The sequence below is a fragment of the Ahaetulla prasina genome, chromosome 8 (genome assembly GCF_028640845.1).
Source record: "Ahaetulla prasina isolate Xishuangbanna chromosome 8, ASM2864084v1, whole genome shotgun sequence".
Taxonomy (NCBI): domain Eukaryota; kingdom Metazoa; phylum Chordata; class Lepidosauria; order Squamata; family Colubridae; genus Ahaetulla; species Ahaetulla prasina.
The window spans coordinates 27261839-27276673 of NC_080546.1; the positions used below are offsets into that span (position 1 = coordinate 27261839).

Sequence of the window (14835 nt, forward strand, 5' to 3'; positions counted from 1 at the left end):
TCTCCGATTGGTCACAGACAGTGTTGACGGGAGGGCAGAGGTCGACCCCGAGGCGCCTCACTTGTGGGGTGCCGCAGGGGTCGATTCTCTCACCCCTCCTGTTCAACATCTATATGAAGCCGCTGGGTGAGATCATCAGTGGTTTCGGTGTGAGGTATCAACTGTACGTTGATGACACTCAGCTGTACTTCTCCACACCGGGCCCCCCAACAAAGCTATCAAAGTGCTGTCCCGGTGTCTGGAAGCCGTACGGGTCTGGATGGGGAGAAACAGGCTCAAGCTCAATTCCTCCAAGACAGAGTGGCTGTGGATGCCGGCACCCCGGTACAGTCAGCTGCAGCCGCGGCTGACTGTTGGGGGCGAGTCATTGGCCCCAATGGAGAGGGTGCACAACTTGGGCGTGCTCCTGGATGGACGGCTGTCTTTTGAAGACCACTTGGCGGCCGTCTCCAGGAGAGCTTTTTACCAGGTTCGCCTGGTTCGCCAGTTGTGCCCCTTTCTAGACCGGGATGCCCTATGCACGGTCACTCATGCCCTTGTGACATCTCGCCTAGACTACTGCAATGCTCTCTACATGGGGCTCTCCTTGAAGAGCACCCGGAGGCTCCAGTTGGTCCAGAATGCGGCTGCGTGGGTGATAGAGGGAGCCCCTCGTGGCTCCCACGTGACACCTCTCCTGCGCAGACTGCACTGGCTACCTGTGGCCTTTCGGGTGCGCTTCAAGGTTTTGGTAATTATCTTTAAAGCGCTCCATGGCATTGGGCCGGGTTATTTACAGGACCGTCTGCTGCTACCGAATACCTCTCACCGACCCGTACGCTCTCACAGGGAGGGACTCCTCAGGGTGCCGTCAGCCAGGCAGTGCCAGCTGGCGGCGCCCAGGGGAAGGGCCTTTTCTGTGGGGGCTCCCACCCTCTGGAACGAACTTCCCCCAGGACTTCGCCAACTTCCTGACCTTCGAACCTTTCGCCGCGAGCTTAAGACACATCTGTTCATTTGCGCAGGACTGGACTAGAATTTTTAAATTTTAAATTTGGTTTTAATCAGTTTTATTATTTTATTGGGGTTTTAATATTCGGCCGTATTTAATAAGTTTTTTAAATTGTGGTTTTAACTTGTATTTATCTATGTGTATATTTTACTTGGCTGTAAACCGCCCTGAGTCCCTTGGGAGATAGGGCAGTATAAAAATACGATAGATAGATAGATAGATAGATAGATAGATAGATAGATAGATAGATAGATAGATAGATAGATAGATAGATAGATAGATAGATAGATAAGCAACCAAGCTTAGAGAACACCAAGGACTCCACATTTTGGTTGCAATTTCAATGAACTGCTTATTGCAGTGTTGGCGAACCTTGCCAAAACGGGACCATGCATGTGCAGGGGGGAGCACTGGAAACTGGAAGAGCAGCTCCCTGGCACTCTCATGTGGGAGTGCCAGAAACTAGAAGAGCGGTTCCCATGTGCGTGCCGGGAAGCTGAGTTTCCGGTTTCTGGCGGGTGTATGTGCCGGTCTTCCGGTTTGTGGCCATGCACGCCAGGGAGCTGCTCTTCCAGTTTCTGGTGCTCCCGCAATGGGGAGCTGGTTTCAGGTGGGTGCACGCTCCCGTTTCAGCACTTGGTGCCGAAAAGGTTCGCCAACATTGAACTTTTCTTGAATGAAAAGTGAAATGTTTTCAAGGAAAAAAACCAAGAAAATCAGTTGCCTTTTGGAAAAGCACCTTTGGGACATTAGTTTTAAACTTTTACATAAATTTATATAAATCTAATAAAAAAGCTAAAGCAATTGCCTGAATATTCTTCAGCTTATAGCTTAACCCCATGATGGCGAACCTATGACAAGTGTGCCACTCTGTGGGCACGTGAGCCGTTGCCCCAGTTCAGCATGCCTCCCATCTACCAGATGGTCTTTGGGTCTGTTCTGTGCATGCGCTGGAGGCGGGATACATGCTGAGGGTACATGCACGCACGTGCGCTTTAGGCACTTGGTCTGGAAAAGGTTAGCCAATGGCCTGACCCATTCCAAAACTTTACATAATCTCAAACATGTTGGCAAACTGGAAATCTTGTGCAAAAAACCCTCAGTTTTTTAAAATATAAATCTCTGTTCTTATTCACTATCCTTAAATATAGAAGTGTTATCCGAGAAATAGTGTGAATTAGTTACTAGCTCACAGGACTGTGCTGCTTCTCTAGGAACTATATGTCTCTGTCTTAAGCCTCGGAGAGATTTTCCCTTGGAAATCTGTGTTGATCATTCTGAGGCCTGCAAGTGAACCTGAAAAAAACAGCTTCTTTCCAAATGCTTGAAAAGAGGCCTGCTCACAAATTATTTTAGAACTGCAGTTGCAAAGTTCTGCAAAATGTGAAAATGATCTTAACTGGGCCCATCTGGTATAAATGTGGTCATAAATGCTTGATATGAAAGACAGTGCAAATAGTAACTAGCAAACATCTACTCTTTGTTTTTATAAGCTAACTGGATAAAACCTTTGTAGGTTTGGCACTTATACTGTGTTTATTAAAATGGTTTTGGATGGCACTGCAGAATAATAACTGCACACAAGAATAAATACTAACTTTCGAGAACTGCAGCTAGAGTATTCCTTAAGCCTTTGACCTTAAGAAATACACTGTCCTTTTTGAACTGAGGGGTCACCATCATGATTATATTATTATCAGTGTTAGGTTAGAAAATCCATTCTTTAGAATTAGTATAATTTTTAACTATGAAAACAGATTTTAGTTATCTGATTTTTGTGACATGCCCAGAATAATGCATTTTTGAAAAAACTATTTCAGGCCAAGCTTAATTGCATTTCACTTATGTTTATAATGGAAACATTTCTGTTCAAGGAAACTTTGGTCTTTGATTATAAATATATATATGAGTTGTTTTTTAATCCAGAAATTGACCAAGATTATTTTTTTTCTTTTTTAATGTAGATAATTTTGGTGGAAAATAAGGAACAGTCACTCATATGTGCCGAAAAAAGAAGTGATGAATTAGGATTACATAATATTTGGTTCATCCAAGCAAATATGGACAATTTTAAAGGAAGTTTTAATATTGGGGTAAGCTACTTTAGAATTGTAACTAGCGATTCTGGTCCCAATAATGTTGTTATTGTACTCAAGGACTACCGTTAGGAAATTATTTTCTTACAAATTAGTTGAAACATAATTTGTAAACTGCAAAAGTATCCTATACTGTTCAGGAGGGAGGAGGAGGTTCATGCTATTTTATGTTACCAACCAAATCTAAGCATTATTTAAAGACTGTCTCACTACCAGGTTTCAGGAAACAGGTTTATTTTGTTAAATTTGTAGAATTGTGGTCAATGCCTGGAATATGGATTACTCCATGTTGGCTTGATTACTCTCATTATTTAATTTGAGTTCACGTTGACATTAATTCTCATGTCAACTTCTATAACATTTTTTTCGAATTTGAGTATGAATAATAAAAGCACAATTAATGAAAGCTGATGTTCCAGTAGATAACTCAGCTGTGGAAAAAAGGACATGGGAATGATTGGTTCCCTAAGGAGCAGTATTCATTTTATGCTTTCATTCATAGAAACATTTATCACTGACACTGAGGCTCTTCCCTCTCTGATTTATGCACCCTCCAAATATGCTCAGTGCACCCTCTAATTTTGTAGTATATGAATAGAAAGCCTTTATTTCTCATGGAAGTTTTCTAGTGGGGCAGTATATTCCACCCATATTTGAGTCATTCCTGAGATGGGCGGCCATAGCAATTGAACAAATAAAATAAATATTTGGAGGTTCTTTTTCAGGTGGCACTGCATGCTTGTGGAGTGGCAACAGACATGGTCATTGAACACTGTATCAAAGTTGGTGCAGCATTTGTTATCTCTCCCTGCTGTTACGGGTTCGTACAGAATACATCCAAGTTTGCATTTCCAAAAAGGTCTGTTGCCTTTCCAATTTATTAAAATGTATACCCTTTTATCAAACATCTGAAACTGCATTTTGGGTACAATGGTAAAAGCTTTCTCACATAATAGAGAAAACAGAAAAGCCAAGCATTATGTTTAACAACTGGTATTTTAAAATGTTTAAAGTTGCTTACAAATTATATCCAAGTATTTCAGCTTGTGTTACATAAGAAAAATACAAGTTACTAATGTTGTGTGTTATGTAGAAAAGCAATACACAACCCCAAATCACAGAATCCCAAAACATACAATTGGAAAGAGTCATTTTGTTTATAAAATCCATCTGCTCAATGGTGAAATCTCGATTAAAACATCCCAATAAACGTTTATCTGACTTCCACTTGAAGAGATCCAGTGTAGTTCACTGGTCTTATTTTTGAGAAACCTTTTTCTAACTTTCAGTTGGATTCTACCTTCCTGTACCTTAAATCTGTTCATCGGGGTCCTGCAATCAGAACCAACATATCCTTGTCTCTCTTTGGATGTATTTTCATGTTTACGAAGAGTGCAGGCTATCCTTCCACTGTCCTCTCAAAGCTAAACAGCCCCAATTTCTTCTCAATCTCATCGGAGGCTTAAGCGATCCTCTGATCATTCCTTCTCGGAACCCATTCTTTCTTAAAATGATGCCTAGAACTAGGTACAATATTTAAAGTGTCGTTTGACCATTTGATTATATTAAGCTTTAATTTCCCTTAAAATTAAGAACCCCAACCTTACATAATCACTTTCTTCCATGTTCCTCCTACTATTATTTCCTGAAACATTTTCCCTATTGGTTGGTATGAACTTAGGAAGGGTTCTTCCCTCTGTTAGTAAGACAAGTAAAGAATCTTCTGGAATGACCATAGCCTTCCAAGAGATGTCTGGATGGTTGAAATCCTATTATTACTCTTTGAAAGATTTGATGTTTATTTTAAATAAATCTTATTCACGTTTTCTCTTTGAATTTTTAGACATTTGGAGACATCAGGAAGAATAATAGCAATAGACTTATATAACCCTTCATGGTGCTCTGCAGAACCCTCTTAAGCATATTTGTTCTTCCACTTATTTTAATCAAGATGGTCTCTATAGCATTGCTATGTTGATTCACTTGGATTTGTACACAGGAGTGAATACTTCATTACTTCTATTACTTCTATAGAACATAAATATTTAACTGAGCTACAAATATTCACATTTTTAACCCATCCCACCCCAGGATTCAGTTTTAAAGCTCTTCTAATCAAACACATATTCAAAGTAATTTTTTTCCACTTCTTGAAAGTTGTTAAACCTTGTGCCAGCAGTCCATTATTTAGATAATTCAGATTATGGTCCCCCAAACCATTTTCCCCTGTCAACACCATTTGTATAGCCAATCATTTCACTTGTGGTTTTCTAATTTTCCTCTCCAGATTCTTCTGTTGCAATCTTTGGGGAATGTAATCCTTGCAGATGTTATCATGTCTGTATAGCTATGGAAAGATAAGGCAATAAGTGCAACTATTCTAAAGTATTCTTGTTTTTTTTTCCAGGAACATTTCTGATCTAAGTTTTTAAGAGTGCAACATAGTTAAAAACAAACTGAACTACTGATCCATTTTTAGAAGGTAGTCTACTAAATGAAACATGTTTAGGGTACTTCTCTCTTATATTATATGCAACAACATAGTCACTTGATTAAGAATTTGTTTAGCATTTAAAATAAGATCTTCTTTTCTATTATAGCCATCAGTTCAAGAAAGTGCTGTCATACAAGGTAAGATAAAGATAAGCTTTAGGTTTAGAATTTCATTGTGCGTATCTTTCTTGTTTAGTTTAGTTTGTACTGTAAAAGAAATCTCTCATTAAAAATATATCAAAATAGCAAACTTTAAAAAGCATATGTCTTGTTTTCCTTTTATTAATGGAATAAACATTTAGTAAATATAAATTTATTTTTAATTTATTTTCTTATCTTGTTTTTCAAATCCAAGAATCTCTAAGGCAGGTCATAAAATAGAATTTAGAACAGCTATTAATAATTTAAAACATGGGCAAAAAAAACCCCTTAATTTTGATATTTAAAAAACTATATTCATCCATCAATTGTACATACAAAGAATAGCTGTCAAATAGGAAGTTTCTTTCTAATGTCTTCTATGGTATCTTAAATATGTCTGGAGGCAGTTTGAGCCCATCCAGTAGTATTAGCACACTAATCGGCATACATTAAAATGTAATTTCATTGCATATTATTATTATTATTATTATTATTATTATTATTATTATTATTATTATTATTATTATTATTATTATTATTATTATTCGACATACGTTAAAATATAATTTCATTGCATATTATTATTATTATTTATTTATTTATTTATTTATTTATTTATTTATTTATTATTTGAATTTATATCCCGCCCTTCTCCGAAGACTCAGGGCGGCTTACATTGTGTTAAGCAATAGTCTCATCCATTTGCATATTATATACAAAGTCAACTTTTATTGCCCCCAACAATCTGGGTCCTCATTTTACCTACCTTATAAAGGATGGAAGGCTAAGTCAACCTTAGGCCTGGTGGGACTTGAACTTGCAGTAATTGCAAGCAGCTGTGTTAATAACAGATTGCATTAGTCTGTTGAGCCACCAGAGGCCCTTCATATATAGGTCTCAAAGGGTCTTTTAAAGCAGTGAGATATTTGTATCAAATAACCATCTCACAAATCCGAAGGGCATTAACCTTAGCATGCTGCAACACACTTCCCACAGCAGTGTTGGAGGACCGACATTAAAAAAATATCAATGAGCTGAAATTGCGCTTCAGTGGACAATGGGCCATTGAAAAACAGCTCACATCCTGCTACACTGCATCTTCTATAACAGGAATGTCAAACTCGATTTCATTGAGGGGCGCATAAGGGTTGTGTTTGACCGGGGGGGAAGGGGGGGGGCATGGCCAGGGGCCATTACTGCAATTACCTCCTACAACCTTCTGCCAATAAAAACGGAGCTCAGGGAAGCCTTGTGCAGCCCACCCGGGCTTCGTTTTCTGCCACAACAGCCTCCTGCAGCCCTCTGCCAGTGAAAACGGAGCTCAGGCGGTCTTCCCCAGCTCTATTTTTGCTGGCAGAGGCATCATAGGCCAGTCCTTCACTGTTTCCAGGGAGGGCTCGCCAGCCAGATCTAAGCACCCTATGGCTGATACCCCTGTTCTATAAGGACTCACACTGATTCAATTCATAGCATCTTACCTAATAAAATGTCTGAGAAATACTGATCTTTTTTTATGTGCAACTGTCATCTGATCAGTATGAAGTAGTTTCTCTGAACGTGGCTAAATTCTGCTATGCTGTATGTAAAATTAGATCAACTTTAACGCCCAACTATTAATCTATTATTAATCGCAATATTCTTTTATTTTTATTCTTTACTATTAGTATCGTTTTAATGCTTTTATTTGTTATTCTGTGACCATAAAAAAATTGAAATTGAACCATATTAACGAATAGTTTTAATGTTTCTAATAAATGAAATATATTTTAAAGAGGTAATACATGCCACTCCTTAAATCAATCATTCATATGGAACATGATTTTTTCTTTACTCACAACTAAAAAAGTAAGACGAAGAACAGAGGATTAAATCTTTTCATATAATTTTTTCAATTATTGTGAACACTTATTTAGATGAAACCACTTAAAAGGTATTTCATTTACCAAAGTTATTTTCTACGTATATTCACTACAATGGCCATGTCCATACCCTCAACATGTCCTGAAATTAAAAAAAGTTATAAGATGTAAAGGCTACATTCTATCTTTATTTTTGTGTTTTGACAACATTTTACTTCACACCTGTTTGAACTGGAAGTATTACACCAGTGAAAAAATAAAACACTACTAATGTAAATTATTTTAAACTTTTTTTTCTATCATGGGTGCAGTATATTTTTCCACTTCTTAAATTTCTGAAAATTCTTCTTTCATTGAATATTGCAATGATAAGAAAATAGCAAATTCAGAAGTTAAGAAGATGTGTCATAGTGAAACATTGCAGGTTCTAAGAAACAGATTGTTTTCATAAATGTGCAACAGGTTTTTGTTTTTTTAAAAAAAGGACATTTTTGCCAGGAAGACATTCCAAAATCAGTCCAATTTATTTGTAGATTTATTTTATGTAAATCTATCCCAGATGGTGTCCCAATTCCAAGTTTATATCTTATAACTTAGATGTATCAGCACTAATGAGAACCCTTCCAGTTTGGATTGGTATGCTTTTAATTATCCCAATGAAGCCAACTTGGTGGCTAGACATTGTCACATACTTCATCGGTTATCCCAATATGGTTTTTTTAATTTATTTATCAAATGAAACTAAAAGCATTCATATCCTTCAAATTTTTTGTTCAAAATAGTAGTAACAACAATCCAGAGTAAAGAAGTGATTGTTGGTCACAGATTATGTGAATTTTCTTACAGAAAATTCCTTGTATCACTAAATGAGATTACTTAAATATTAAATGCATATATATGTGATATAGAATAGTGCTTTTTAGAAAAGAGGAACAAGGGAAAAATGATGGAATGATTTTCATTAATCTACCTTTTTTTTTTTCACATAGGCCTTTCAGATAAAGTGGTCTCTTTGTCTGCATTGAAAATAATGCAACATTTGATTCTTCTTAAGCTATACAGTTGGAAATAGAGGCATTCAATCACTTTTTCTCCACTTAAGAGCATGAGCTATGTGATATCATGTATGTATGTGAAGGGTACCCGAAAAATTAGGAAAACTTGCTGTACAGCTTAATAAAATGATTTTGTTCCATTAAGGGGATAAATATCCAGAGAATAAAACTTTTTTCCCCATGAATAGAAAGTCTTAGGTTAAAGAACCAGTTTTCTCACTTAAGCTAATGTTTCCTAAGAGGGAGCACATTCCACACATAAAGCCATTAATGGATCTAGGGAGGCTTTATTCCAATTATGGCATTTATTACACATTACATTTATCTTCTGTTTCCCAGACATGTAGAATTGAAAATAGCTAGTTAGTGTTATTTCTGCCAATGATAGGAAAATCAAATTCTATATCTATTTAATTCTGCTTTGAATTACACTGTTAAATAAACATAGAAACAAAAACACTGAGATTTAAAATCAGGTTATGTGTACATTATATATAGGGGTGTGTGTGTGTGTGTGTGGCATTTCATACCGGGGCTAGTAATATATATTAACATTTCACCTATATTAGTAAAACATAATGAAATATAAATAGAATAGAATAGAAAAGATTTTATTGGCCAAGTGTGGTTGGACACACAAGGAATTTGTCTTGGTGCATATGCTCTCAGTGTACATAAAAGAAAAAATACCTTCATCAAGGTACAACATTTACAACACAAATGATGGTCATAGGGTACAATTTAACCCTTAATGATAGCAACAAAAAGTTACAGTCATACAGTCATAAGTGAATAGAGATTGGTGATGGAAACGATGAGAAGATTAACAGTAGTGTAGATTTAGTAAATAGTTTGACAGTATTGAGGGAATTATTTGTTTAGCAGAGTGATGGCCTTCAGGAAAAAACTGTTCTTGTGTCTAGTTGTTCTGGTGTGCAGTGCTCTATACCGTCGTTTTGATGGTAGGAGTTGAAACAGTTTATGTCCAGGATGTGAGGGATCTGTAAATATTTTCACAGCCCTCTTTTTGATTTGTGCAGTATACACGTCCTCAATGGAAGGCAGGTGGGTAGCCATTGTTTTTTTCTGCAGTTCTAATGATCCTCTGAAGTCTGTGTCTGTCTTGTTGGGTTGCAGAACCAAACCAGACAATTATAGAGGTGCAGATGACAGACTCACTAATTCCTCTGCAATTTATGCTGCAGAGCCTAACTGAAATGGCTGTTCTTGGATTAGATGGGTTTTTAAACCCATATTTTTAACCCAAATATTTTCACAGCCCTCTTTTTGATTTGTGCAGTATACAGGTCCTCAATGGAAGGCAGATAGGTAGCAATTATTTTTTCTGCAGTTCTAATGATCCTCTGAAGTCTGTGTCTTTCTTGTTGGGTTGCAGAACCAAACCAGACAGTTATAGAGGTGCAGATGACAGACTCAATAATTCCTCTGTAGAACTGGATCAGTAGTTCCTTGGGCAGTTTGAGCTTTCTGAGTTGGTGCAGAAAGAACAGTCTTTGTTGTTCTTTTTTGATGATGTTTTTGATGTTAACTGTCCATTTTAGATCTTGCGATACGATAGAACCTAGAAATTTAAAGGTTTCTACTGTTTTTTTTTTTGTGTTCAAAAAGTTTTTATTGGTCAAAAAAGGTTTATACAAATACATATCAGGTATGGTAAATTTTCATTTTTCTTATGCAAGATAAGAATTTTGCTCAAATTTTTAACACATACAACAGCCATATGGCAAGCAGGTGACACGAAGTAGCTAAGTTTACAAATCTTACATACGCAATAAAGAAGGGTCAAGAATAAACAGAATATCATACAAAAGAGAATAAGGAAAACCAACACAATACCAAATATCTTTATCACTTCCTAGTTTTGGATCTCAGAACTCTGGGTTCAGCCTGACCCAACTCCAGGGCCGCAACAGCGGCAGCCGCCTCCGCCCCATGGTCTATAACCTCCCCTTCTTCAATTCCTGGATCATCTAATTCCAGGAGGGCTTTGTGTTCCTCCACGTAGGCCGTAGCCTCCGCAATTGTACTAATTTTTTTCGTAATGCCCTCCCGGAAAATCATCAATCCCTCTGGCATCAGCCATCTGAAGCCTACTCCCTTCTGGTACAATTTGCTTGACAAAAAGTAATATTTCTTTCTCATTTCACGTACCTGTCTGGGAATCTGCCTCAGAATGGCTATCTCCCTGCCCCTATAAGTCAGTGCCCCACTCCTATGTTTTCTAAGAATTTCATCTCTCGTCTCTCTTCTCACAAATTTGACATGAACTTCTCTGGGAACTGCATGCGTGCGTGCATATTGTGAATTAACTCTATAAACTCGATCCACATCCCAATTCATGAAATCAACACCTCTCCCAAGAAATTCTCCTAACAATTTAGTCACAACATCTCTCAAATCTTCTTGGTCCACTTCTTCCAAATTTTGAAACCTAAGGAAATAAGACATTTTATCCATCTGTAGTCCAAGCACAGCATTGCCTGTCGTCTCCTCTCTTTTCTGCACTGCCCGCATCTCACCCTCCAGACCTTCCACTTTCTGCTTGTTTTCTGCTGAGACTTGTTGAGTATCCTTTAAATCCTTTTGGATAGTCACAATTTCTGCTCTTATTTCCGTTTGGCCTCTTTGCAAATCATCCAGTTTCTTGTCCATATTGGATAACTTTTCCAGAATTCTCTCCATCTCTCCAGCAGTTGGTCTCTGACCTTTTGCCATTTAGAAAAAAAATTTCAAAATCCTCAGGCAAGCACAGTATCCTTATAATTTCCTCCGGATCCACCAGGGGGCACTCACAGGAGCAACGAGTCCAGAGTACAGTTAGTCAACCAGGAAGCCGAAGGGAAGTGATGTCATCAAAATTCTCATAGTGAAGGCGGAAGCTGACGCCACCACTGTTCTCAGAGGAGGGGCCTCAAACCTCCCTCCTAAATTTCTCCATCACCTCTTCTCTCCAGAGCTCCACAAAACCGTAATCTTCTTATTTTAAGTTCTCCTCTCTCCAGAATGACTCGTGCTCCTTCCAGCCGCAGGGGAGAAAACCCCCGCACCGGAGCACTCCACTCGCGTTTACCGATATCCCTTCCTTCTCCATTCCTCAATTCTTCTCCGCCCCTGTTCACCACCAGGCTGCTGCAGTTATAAATCCAAAGCCCCGGTGTCACCGGGCACAGCGGCCCAGGCGACGACCAAAGTAATGGCCGTGGCCCGTGGCCTCCAAACCCCGCCGAGCCTAGGACGCGCCAGCATCGGTCCCCCCAGTCCTGTATGTCGGCTGGGAGACCCCTGGCGAGCCGTCCGTGCGGCAGGTGTCCTTTTTCGGAACACCTGGCCCCTGGGGGCCTCGGCGGCGGCCGGATTCGGGCGCTGGGGGCAAGAGAAGCCTCCAGACGACCGTTGCCCCTGGACACCGGAAGTCGTCTCCCCAGGTTTCTACTGTTGATACTGTGTTGTCTAGTATTGTGAGAGGTGGAAGTATGGAAGGGTTTCTCCTAAAGTCTACCACCATTTCTACGGTTTTGAGTGTGTTCAGTCCCAGATTGTTTCAGTCACACCACAAGGCTAGTCGTTCGACCTCACGTCTATATGCGGATTCATCATTGTCTCGAATGAGACCAATCACTGTCTTGTCATCTGCGAACTTCAGTAGTTTAACAGAATGATCATTGGAGATGCAGTCATTGGTATACAGAGAGAAGAGAAGTGGGGAGAGCACACAGCCTTGGGGGGGCCCTGTGCTAATTGTACAGGTATCTGATGTGATCCTGCTTAGCTTCACCTGCTGCTTCCTGTTTGTTAGGAAGCTTGTGATCCACTTACAAGTCTGTTCAGGTTCTTGTAGCTGGTTTTAAAATGTTAAAAAGATCTATGTTCAAAAACCAATGTCTAGGCCATCTAATCATTGAAACACAGCATTGTTTATATTTAAAAAAATCAGCTACTGGACCAGTATATGCCCCCTGCTTATGGTCAGTCATGATGTGATCTACAGTTTGACGTGGGATCCCGCAGTCGTACTGAGGGGAGAAGGTTATGCCCCATTTATACAGAGAATCCTGGCAGATGCCACGTGAAATGCTAATTCTATTCAGAATTGTCCATTGCTAATGTGGTAGTTCAAAGCCTGGCACCTTTTTTTGTAGGATCATTAATATGTCATCCTATGTCTATATTTCCAATACATTTCTCTCTTAATTTAAGGATTTCAAATTTTATCTGTGCTGGTCTCAGGGCTAATAATTTGCACCTAAATCAATGTAGCTTCCAACAGTGTAGTTTTAAGAACCAAAAATAACAGGTGTTCTACAAAATAAAAAACAAAATACATTGAATACATTGAAAAAATAAAAATAATACATCTATTGGCATGGCATTAATCTTTATCTTTTATCTTTAATCTTTATCTTTTCAAGACAAATTCCTTGTGTGTCCAATTGACAGCGGAGGGAACAGGGTGATTTGGACTCCTACTTTCCCACACATGAGAAAGTGGCAGCACGGAAGCTTCCAACCTCGTATGGCTTCCAAAACTGACACCAGTCACACTTGGCCAATAAAGAATTCTATTCTATTCTATTCTATTCTATTCTATTCTATTCTATTCTATTCTATTCTATTCTATTCTATTCATTTAACAGGGAGTAGACCCTATATATACCCACTTCTAAGGTCTTCACTGCAGGAAGCATGTTATGCACAATGTATTAAGTCAATTACAGCATGTGACTGACATTAATGAATCTCAGTTCCAGACTCAAGGGAGAAAGTTAATCTCTATTGGTAGAGTTTAATAGCCAAACAAATCAAAACTTCAAAAACTCATGGTATAAAAGTATAGGATTATGAATTCATCTGGGTGTCATGTACTCAGTCTCAGAATAGTATGCCTATCCAAGTGACAGGAATAATGGAGGTGAAGGCACAAAATAATAATACAGAAGGCATTACAAGTGGGCTAAAATCATTTAATGCTTTAATAGTAAAAGCAAAGAGGCAAAAATACAGTCCAGGATATGTTTCTTTTCCTTTTCCAAAGAATAGTTGCCAGTGGATAAATCCTGCAGTTTTCATTTGCAATTATAGTAGCTATGTCCAGTTTTGACTGAGTCAGAGGAACATTGGGTTAATTTTCCCTTGCCCCCTTTCATTGACTTTCAGTATAATCCAAAAATATAACCCAAAATGTTATGATAATAATTTTTAACAGAAAAACCTTCTTTTTTTGGATACTCCTATTAAAATAATTATTTTTGTAGAGTAAAAACAATTGCTTGTGACCTTTTGTGTGTGTGTGTTTTATTTTAGGAGCACATGATTCTTTGCAGATTTGCTGATCAGACAGCTGTCCAGCTGCCCCCTGAACGCAGGCAAATAGGTATGCTTTTCTGTAGAACAGCTGTTGTGTATTATATACGCTGTATTGGTGATGTTATTAGCTTGCTATTAATGGGTGGTTGTGACATGTTCATTAACAAGAAGTTATAATAGTGTATGTACTATTCCAATCTCTTATCAACCATGCCTCCCTCTCTCCTTCTCTCTTCAGAATCTGTTTCCCGATTATTCTGATAGAGGTGCTATATGTAAAATTGATTTTCTGGTAAAAATATCACATTCAACCACAGACTCTTCCTTGTGCTATATAACATTGAACAATTTAATTATGTATAATATGTAGATAGATATCCAAAGTGGTCAATGACTCATAAAAAGCAACAATAACGTGCTTTAGTATGGATAGTATAGAAATCATACTATCAAAATTGATAAATCAGACATAGTACTATAAAGTTAAAAATAAAATAAACTGAGGCATTATTTACAATAACAAAAGACAAAAGGTAGGCCAACCAACAGAAATTATTAGGTTCACTTTAAGGCAGAACAGAACAGAAATTATTAATCTTACTGGTAAGATCCCAGCAGTTTTAAAATATTTGATGGCATAGCTTGACCAGACTCTAGGTTCATCCTTAGTTTAAGCCTTTAAGATATATGTCAGGCATAGCTAGTTAGGAATCTTTATTGCATACCAATAACTCACTAAGGATTGATTGCTGTCTGTTAGCATGAAAATACATCTCCCTATTTATCCCCACTCTAATTTTAGTTACAGTGCTTCTCTTATCTCTTGGGTTCTCTGTAACAAACTCTTTGCCTTATGCCTATTAGTCTTGGTGATT

At 38.1% G+C, this 14835-nt stretch overlaps 1 protein-coding gene across 6 annotated transcripts in view; it reads left to right on the top strand.

Moving 5' to 3' along the window:
• Positions 1-14835, top strand: part of GSTCD (glutathione S-transferase C-terminal domain containing) — a 54383-nt gene that overhangs the window by 35830 nt on the left and 3718 nt on the right. For 5 of the 6 annotated variants that reach the window (XM_058192874.1, XM_058192875.1, XM_058192871.1 and 2 more), the window contains 4 exons: positions 2956-3084; positions 3813-3946; positions 5688-5718; positions 13958-14027. In XM_058192874.1, coding sequence (XP_058048857.1) covers positions 2956-3084; positions 3813-3946; positions 5688-5718; positions 13958-14027 — 364 coding nt within the window. The remainder of the gene's footprint in view (positions 1-2955; positions 3085-3812; positions 3947-5687; positions 5719-13957; positions 14028-14835) is intronic. The other variant, XM_058192876.1, reaches the window with a different exon arrangement.